Source organism: Alligator sinensis, unplaced genomic scaffold (assembly GCF_000455745.1).
Source record: "Alligator sinensis unplaced genomic scaffold, ASM45574v1 scaffold489_1, whole genome shotgun sequence".
Classification (NCBI taxonomy): domain Eukaryota; kingdom Metazoa; phylum Chordata; order Crocodylia; family Alligatoridae; genus Alligator; species Alligator sinensis.
This window is the reverse complement of record NW_005841901.1, coordinates 3,972,260-3,981,850: the sequence shown is the minus strand read 5'-3', so window position 1 is coordinate 3,981,850 and position 9,591 is coordinate 3,972,260. Positions and strand designations below refer to the sequence as shown.

The window sequence follows — 9,591 nt, the reverse complement described above, 5'->3', positions numbered from 1 at the left end:
AGGATAATTCTCTCAAAAAGCTTACCCAGGATTGAAGTAAGACTAAATGGCCTATAGTTCCCTGGGTCCTCCTTCCTCCCTTTTTTGAAAATGGGAACCACATTGGCCCTTTTCCAGTCCTCTGGCACCACACCAGAGCACGAGTGCTCGTAAAGCCGTGCCAGGGGTCCCGCAATGACCTCTGCTAATTCCCTCAGCACTCTGGGGTGGAGGTCGTCAAGACCAGCTGATTTAAATACATCCAGTCCCTCCAGAAGTTCCCTGACTAGGTCCTCACTGACCCTAGGCCTGGGTGTGCCTCCCCTGGGGCTTGAGGGGATCCCGGAGGATGGGCTAATCTGGTCCCTCCTCAGGAAAATGGAGGCAAAGAAATCGTTAAATAGGTTAGCCTTGTCATCTGGTGCAACAACCAGATTTCCTAGCGTGTCTTGCAGAGGCCCCACATTACCAGGTACCTTCTTTTTGCCCCCTATGTATTTAAAAAAGGACTTCTTGTTGTCCTTGATCTGGGTCGCTAGTCCCAGTTCCATCTCCGCCTTGGCCTTCCTGACCACCCCCCTGTAACCGAGGTATAGTCCTCCTGGTGATGGCCCCTCCCTTCCATTGGGTGTACACCTCCCTTTTAGCTAGGAGACATTCCCATATGCCTTTGGTGAGCCATGGGGGCTTTTGCGCCCTTTTGCCCCCTTTGACCCTTGTTGGGATTACCTCCCTTTGGGCACGGAGGATCGTCTCCTTAAGGAACGACCACTCTTTTTGGACATGTTGTTTCATGTTTCAGGGGTTAAGACAGTACCTGACACCAGAAGCCTATGTAGTGGGCATATACACCTATTTTTCTATTTTAGGATTATTATGCTCTCCTCCAATCTATCTGGGGATGGCCACCATGAGAGACAGGAATATCAGACTGATCCATGGTCTGATCTAGTATGATAATTCCCGTCTCACACAAAGACCTCAGGCTTAGAAGAGAAGACCTGAATTACACCAAGTGTAGCCAGAGAGGCACTGCTGTCGTAAAATTATACACACCTAATTCCACCTGATACCCTGCAAAAACAGTTCCAAATGTTAAGGAAACTCAGACAAGGATTTATGCACAGGTGCTTTTTGTTTTGTATGGACTGTGTTGCTTGGGGGCTGCCAGTAAGTGCCACTGGAGTATGGCTCAGAATTTCTTTTGCAATGTGTTCATTTTGACTATCGTGTGTTCGTGAAAAGGAAAATAGTAAGCCAGAGTACTCAAAAAGAGAGTGGTCTGGAAAAGAATGTGCTTAAGTGATGAGCAGAGAGGCCCAGGCTTAACAGTTGAGCCAGACTGTGCCAGATCTCAGAAGGGAATACCAGGAAGAGACTCGATCCCTCCAGTACTGTGAGCATCTCAAAACTCAAAGCCAAAAAGAGTACCTGGATCCCTTTATCTCTGCTATATCCCCTTCTTTATAACATCAACTATACTCTATTTGCTTTAATTTTCCTGGTAATTCGCCCCTCAGCAATCAAGCTCTCAATCAGTATCAAAATGTTGACTCCAGTTGGCCAAATAAAAGCCAGTATTCAGCTATATGTTAATTTTTCACATGGGCACCTTCATGGGTTTTTTTTTCTCATTTTCCCCTCTTCACTTGGAAGCAGCATCCTATGAGCATCTGCAAAATTACCCCATCACCCTGAAAAAGCAACAAGTGTATTGTTACCAAGGCATGGTTAATATAGGCAGTATTATCTTGTTCTTTCCTTATATTCCTCCGGATGTATTACAGTATCTCACCTTAAAATTGTATGCTTGTTGGGGACAATTACCATCTTTTTATTCTAAGTTTGCACTGCACCTAACACAGCGGGATCCCTGGCCCACGCATGGAGCTTCTCGACATTAGGATAATACGCTATGCCAAAATGTAGAGAAAACTATTTATTTTAAGAGAGAAAAACACTAATAGGCTTGTACATTGTGTTATAAAACACAGAGACCATCTAAGAAGAAAGCAAGTCCATAGCCAGGCTGTGCTTACACCAACTTTGTTGATGGTTCAAGCTTTTATTTATGCTTTGGCCTCCCTCCTTTCTTACACAGTGCTATTAAAAACAATTTCAGAAACTAATTTCCTGACTCAAATACCTAAAAATCAAGTGGTAGCAACAGTGAGAAAATCTTCATCCTTATTCTTCAGGGCAAAAGACATATCAGTGAACCAAGCTTGGATCCCCCCCACAAGAAATTCCCAGGCGTAACATACAATATATATATCCTGAAAACTCATACGGTTTGGTCCTTTTTTAAAAAAAAAATAGCATGGGTCAACACTAAATTTGGTGTCCAGAAAAGCACTCTACTTCAAGGCCAAGGAAACAACTGAGTGGAAAACAAAGTACATGTCAATGGCAAAGTAAGGAGGAATATATTGCATTTTATTGCTTACCCTAACAGGTCTTTGAGCCCTTTCAGAATACCCTGGGGATATTCTATCCCTATCACTGTTACATAAGCTGTGTTTCCTTCCACTGTGACGATAACTCTTAAGACAGAAGAGAATCAAATTTTGTTCCTTCAGAAGACAATGTCTTTCTGAAATGATGGTAAAAATTAGAGATGTAAAAGGTGCTCCCTCTACATATATACACATGATATTGCCTATATGTTCCAAGATCCAGCAGACTCAAAGGACCTATAATCTCCCTTCTACTGGCAAAATACATTATAATGATGGTTGGCTGGCCTAACTGAACAAATTTAATTCACAGGTAATTGTTTTTAACAAGGTCAGAAACACTGTCACTGAACTACACTGTTGGAGAAAACCAGAACATTCACTTGCTTGATATTATCAGAAAGAGTTTATCACCATGTCACTCTGGACTAATTTACCTTGAAAAATATTAGAATTAATGTATAAGAAAATTCCATTTACATTAGATACATGTACAGCACAATCAAAGGAGGAATAAACAGCTCTCTTTCTACCCAATATATACTTGAGTGCAGTGATTCTCAGATCCAAATGCTCACAATTTCAAAAGCTTAGGCTCCTTGATCCACCCTGTAAAAGTATTTTTGTTCAAAAGATAAGAATTTATTTTTTAAATGAGTACCAAGAAATGTTTTCTGCTTCTGCCAAAATTGACCCACCTTTTTATATGTTAAGTTATAGAAATACTGTGTCTGACTTCAAAAAAAGGACAAAACTATTAGACTTAATACATCACATTGTATAGCTGTCCTTTGGGAGAGAAAAGGTACTCGGGTTGAAAGTTCTTGTAAATTTCCTACCTAAACCACACAAAGGTAGATTTGACTGTAGGAGACTTTAGCAGATTAGTATTTCAGAAATACACGGCCAGTATTATTCAAAGAGCAGCTGATTTTAAAATACACTAACTATTCTGACCGCAGATGAGGACTCTTTAGTAGATCTCTTAAAGTACATTCATCTTGTAATCATGAATATCAGCTGAATTCTATTTATGTTGTTTAAACAAAATAGAGATCCTACTATATCTTTTCCTATTGAGCTATATTTTTATGGGCTTATGGGCTTTCGAGCTCAAATATCCAAAACAACAACCATGACCTTTCAACTGGAAATCACAAGTCAGTGTCTTACTGCATTTTTTTTTCCTCCAGAGCCCTTGAGAGCTGGAATCTTGTAATCTAAAACACTCCATATGGACCACTAATTGCATCTTTATTTTATGTAAATCTCCACATCCACTGGAGGACAATCAAGGAGTCAGCATATCCACAGAAAAACTGACATACATTTTTTTCTGCAAAGTGGCCACTTGGGGGTATAAAAAGGCCTTCATTTTGGAAAAGCTAAGCTTACCTAGATAACTGGCTCTATTTAACCAATTTTAGCCAAGAAAATTGTTGAAGGTGAGTGAATTCACTACGATCAAAAAAGTTAATAACCCTGGCCATCCAAAAGGTGAACTACAGTGAACTATAAAAGCAAAAGAAACAGCCTGTAAACCTCAGTGACATTTTTCGATTTAACAGCTTACAGAATCAGCTAGTTTTATTTTAATGGATAAGGAGAACTGAGGTGCAGCAACTTGTTCAAAGTCATATGACAGTTTGCAGGAGAGAAAACGGAACACAAATTTCCCGAGTTCAAATCCAATGGCCTTTCCCCCCATTCCCTTTCCTAGTGCTAAACATTAACATTTATTCTGCCATTTACCTTTCTATGCTCACTTAGCAAAGTGTCATGGCATATTGCTTTTTCAGGCTACACAAGCTGATCCCTTCACTGAGATATTCATAATAACATCTCAACTTTCTCCTTAAGAGCTACCACTAACTCAGAACCCATGAAAGTCTGTTAGGTGGGCTTGCAAAATCTGCATGATCACAATTAGAAAACTATTTTAAGTTAATGCTGCCCCTTTTGCAGACTCAAAGCTTCCAGGTTGGAAATGCTCCTGAACCTTATATGCTTACAAAGGTAACCTTCCAAAGGCAAACCACTGTAGTTCTGTTGTTAAAACTGTTGTACTTCTGCCTTCTTAGTCCTGCAAACAGCTCTAGTACCTCTGATGCACACTGGCACATTGACGTGGAGATGCACATCCAGGGCAGCAGTGGGGAGGAGGGGCTGCATGTCTGGGCACACTGCAACAGGAGGGAGTGTCCAAGCTGCCCAGGGACCTGTGGTGCAAACAGTGAGGCCACATTGTGGAGCCTCCAGTGCGTGTGGCCCTCCAGGGCTCGGCAGTTGGACAGCGCTAATGTAGGTATTTTTATTATGCTGAAACTTTTATCCCAAATAGTTAAAAAATCTGAATAAGAATTAAAAAACCTTAATTCTTTAATGGATAGCACATGGGAGTAAAGAAAAGGTGCATTTCAGCCTAGAGATTAAAGTTAGGCTCCAGGCTAGCAGTTTTGATAAATTTTGAACCTTGATGGAGCAGATTTTCCTCTTTGTTCAAAATACTAAGGACTATCTCCAGACTATAGTCCTCTATAATTCTTAGCTAGTATTTGATTACAAAAGCAAAGTGGCAGTTAAAGTTAGGGAGCCAACCAATATATCGGTGCACATCAGATCAGCACCGATAAAGGAAAAATGACATTATCAGCTACCAGGTATCCAGGTTGTAGCCTTATTGGTCTAGAGGAAAAGGTAATCAGGACTCATAGTAGCGATGATATCTTTTATTAGACCAACAAGATTTTTGCAAAAAAAATTCTTTAATTGCAAGCTTACGGGCACAAAATCTAGGGTGCTTGTGTCCTAACACTTGCAATTAAAGAATTTTTTTTGCAAAAATCTTGTTAGGCTAATAAAAGATATCTCTACTACGAGTCCCAATTATCAGCTACGAGCTTTTTTTTGGTTATTCTAGCCGATAATTATGGCCATGTGCCTAGAGCACCCTGGTGAGCATAGTCCAGTCCCCATGCCCTGCCACTAACCCGAACCTGAGGCAGACTACAGGTCTCAGCAAGCAGCAGGAGGGGGCACCAGGGAGTGGTCACAGGGTATGACATTCAGCAACAAAGTGACCATTACCAGCTCCTGCTACTGCAGCTATAGCAATGCCACACACGCAGTGGGGCCTGAGCTCCAGGCTGCCGTGGAGATGTTGGGCTGTGCACAGGCAGGGTAAAGCACCGCACAAGGGACATTTTGCTCTGCCAGACACCAGGTACCTTTGCAGAAGTGGCCTCTCCCAAGAGGCCGTGGGAGCTTGGTTGAGCAGGGCCCACCGGCACTGAGGCCGCAGTATATTTGGGTCTCTAAACACACCCAGCACTGCTGTCCACACGAGGGTCCACCCCACCCACGTGGGATGGCAGCACAGGCTGCACGGGGGGGCAGCTATGTGGGTAGGAGCTGTGGATGACGGGGTGACGTGAATGGGAATATGGTAGTCACCGCCTTCCTCATTGAGGGCTGGAGCAGGCAGGAGGCGGCTCCTGGTTCATGGGATGTCCAATATGATGTTTTGAGTTGCTTTGCGGCACTCTAAATAAAAACTACTGTCAGTAGTTTAAAATGCCTTGCACTACTATTAAATATCAGTTATTTGATCAGCATTTGCCAATATGGTTAGTTAATCATCAGTTATTGGTATCAGCTAAGAAAAATCTTTAAATCAGTGCACCCCTAGACAAAGCCATCCATTAAAGCAACTTCCATCGATTTTTCCATCTCTGATTATTCTGCTGGTGACCTAAACAGCACACCACAGTGTATTTGTGTTCTTATAACTCAGGATCTCTTTCCAAGAAATCCTTTAACTATGCTGGTGGACGCGTCTTTTTGACAGACTGCATAGCATTCTCAGACAAATCTTCTTTAAGCATTACTTGCTAATTTTTGCTACTGTGTGTAGCTGACATGCTAACCAAACCACCTTCTGTTCTTAAACTTCTCTTAATGTATGTAGATAATCTTAAGTATCTGCACTTCTTTGTGAGACTTAATTGCTTTATTGAAGTTTCTGCTTTGGTCCTCCTCCTCCTGCCCTTCCTCCAACGTAATTGTTTTATCTTTTCCATTTGGGGGCTAGAAAACTATCCACACCAACCAAGCCGAAATCCTGTCAATACAATTTACTTGATAAACTATAAATACTAAACCCAGACATTACATCTAGTGATACAAAAGAGACCGAATGCATCAAAGTAGAAGTGCAATAAGTGGGCTTTGTATGAAGACTTACGAAGGAAATAACTACTCATAGCCAATAATTCTCCTGTGAATGCCATATTTATTTACATACCACAGACCCCTAAATAAGACGCACACCTTGTTCTGAGAAAGCAGAGCAAAGGGAAAAATGTACATGTTTAATTGAAAATGTAATTTATAACAAGTTATAAAATATATATAAAACCATTTTGTTCCATTCATGGTCACATGTTCATATGTAGCATGCTACAAGACTGACTCGGCAAACACAGGATATCAAGTGTAGGTATACTACCAGTAAGTACAGTTGGCCTACATAAAGTAATGATATGAGGTCACCTACTGATGTGTTAAAAAGCAAACTGTTCAACCACAGTTATGAAAGAAATCAGTTTTCTTATGGAAGATTCGCCCTGATTTTTTATCACTGATTTTTTTTTTGGAGGGTGGGGTACACGTGGTATGCAAATAAATATGGTATCTCAGTCATTTTACACCTTCAAAAGATAAAATGTTCTCATTACAAGTTGGACTAAAATGTAGATCATACTTTGTTATATAATGCTTTATGGCACTTCAGTTATTAGTACAATACAGTGTTCACAAAGTTACAAGAAATAATAAATTGTGGAAAAAGGAGAAGATAAATCTGCAACTGATTAGCCTCTTTATGCCAGCAGCTTCACCAGCAACTATCACCTCTAAGATTCAGAAGCACACACCTTTCTATAAAAGAACCAAGTCAACTGATAAATCTTAGGAAATCCATTTAGAGCAGGGGTTTTCAACCTTTTTAACAAGTGCACCCCTGGCAGCCCCCTTTTTAGTAAGTGTACTGGGGGTGGGGGGAAGGATATGGCAAGCGGCTGGATCCTGAGCAGGGGAGTGGGGGGCAAGCAGCCAGATGCAGAGCAGGGGCGTGGTGAGCGGTGGAAGCGCAGTGTCTGTGAAGCCCTGGTTTCACCACGCCCTGGCTCTGCTCCTGGGAGGCAGCAGCACGGGGTGGCAGCACTCTAACCCCACCCACCCCTGCATACCCCCTGGGACCTTTCAAAGTACCCCCAGGGTTACGTGTACCCCAATTAACAACCCCTGGTTTAGCGATTTCTCCTCTTGGAACAAAAATTGTTGATTTTCCACATCAAATATTAAAGAAGATTAAATGATCTCTATTAGCTCTAAGTAGCTTCTATTAGTCTTATACATAATAAAGCAAACCATTTCCACCTTTCCACGTTATCAATATCTTCACTGGAGGAGTCCAGGAATGCTAAAATTGCCTTCTCCAAGTAGCTGTCAATCTTCTCCTCTCTCTCTGTGGGTGCACTGAGAACACCCTGGATCACTTCACTTAATAGAATGGCCTCATAATTCCCTTCCAAAAAGGACTGCAATAAGCATCCACTTTCTGAAATATAAAAGACAAACAAACAAACAGTGATATAGTTTTACATCTTTCTTTCATGTAACTTAAAGTTGTCACAAGTGCTATTCAAGTGAAAACATAGGCTAAGCAAAGGGAGGGCATGGGGGTGCACATGCACCTCCTACTCTCAGCTTAGGTAACAGGCAGGGGGAGCACTGGTGCCCCCCCCGGCCGGAGAAGTGCCGCTGGGACTTCTGGGCTCAGTGTTCAGCCACAGGGCCCCCTCCCCACCCAACACCGCTGCAGCCGCCTGCAGACAGTCCTTGCCCAGCCTGCCCTCACTGCCAATGCCTGTGTCACTGCCTGCGGGCAGTCACCGTGCACCACCCCCCAGCCTCAGGAGGCACACGTCACCTATGAGTGCAAACATTTTCCATGTTTTGGAAAAAACATTTCATCAGCTGGCCAAAAAGATGTTTTTACTTTTAAGTCAAAAATTTTTTTTTTTTTTAAATAGCACCAACAGTTTCATCTTGTAGTTCAAGACTAATATTACAGAACTGATGCCAACTTTTCACACTGAAAATATAACTGCTATATGGAGTTAAATTATATAGTTAAAACATAAGACAGTCATACTTTTTCATCATCATTAAGGAAAACAAAGTTTTGGGGGACAGACTTGGAAGTATTTTTTAAGTACACATTAAAATTATGTAGGAAGTTTTAAGTCACATAACCAAAAATTTAATTTTGAATCCAAAAGTATCTTAAATGCATTGATAAAACACCAAGATATCATTTTGTGTTACACTGTATTACAACACCATTTCACAGGCTAAAAGAGCTATTCAGAAAACACAAGATACCTTTCTGACAAGGGAAAAGATGGAATTCAACAACTATAGAAGTTCAAAAAATGAGTCTCCAGACAGCGCAGCACAAATCTCAGAGACCTTCCAGGAAGCTGCTGAAAACATCCACAAGAAACAAGAAACATGTTCCCTTCCAAGAGACAAGGATAAACCGTGCACTTCTGAAAATCCTATTCTGAATGTTCCTGTTCATGTCATAAAGTTCAGAGGTGCACTGATATATTGATCACATATCGGATCGGCACCGATAAAAGGACACTTAATATTACTGGCAATCGGCTTTTTTTGGCCAGTGTAGCTGATGTCACTGATAAATGCTGTGTGCATGCACACAGCCACAGCATGAACACAGCCAGAAATGCAGCCCAGCAGCTTGGAGAGCAGCCTCCTACTGGTAAGTCAGGGCTGGGCAGGGCAGGGAAGAGCAGGGAGTGGTGGGGGCAGATCAAGGCCCCCACAGTGAGGGAGCAAGTAGGGCAGGGGCAGGCACAGTCCAGTCAATGTGGTGAATGCGACCCCAGGAGCGGGACAGAGCTGCAGGTGGCACATCTGGGGAGCGCAGAGGGTGGGGAGGGAGGGGGGCATCTCCCCACCACTGTGCACACCCCTAGGGGAGACCCAGGTTTGTGTGCATGGCAAGGGCAGGCTGCCCGCTGCAGGCTCAAGGCTAGGGGCTGTGCCAGTCTCTTCCGGCACAGCCCCA

General features: G+C 42.4%; 1 protein-coding gene across 2 annotated transcripts in view; it reads right to left on the bottom strand.

Moving 5' to 3' along the window:
* Positions 1 to 9,591, bottom strand: part of TTC27 (tetratricopeptide repeat domain 27) — a 240,464-nt gene that overhangs the window by 229,741 nt on the left and 1,132 nt on the right. For both annotated transcript variants that reach the window (XM_025197636.1, XM_025197635.1), the window contains exon 2: positions 7,875 to 8,055. In XM_025197636.1, the coding sequence (XP_025053421.1) occupies positions 7,875 to 8,055 (181 nt within the window). The remainder of the gene's footprint in view (positions 1 to 7,874; positions 8,056 to 9,591) is intronic.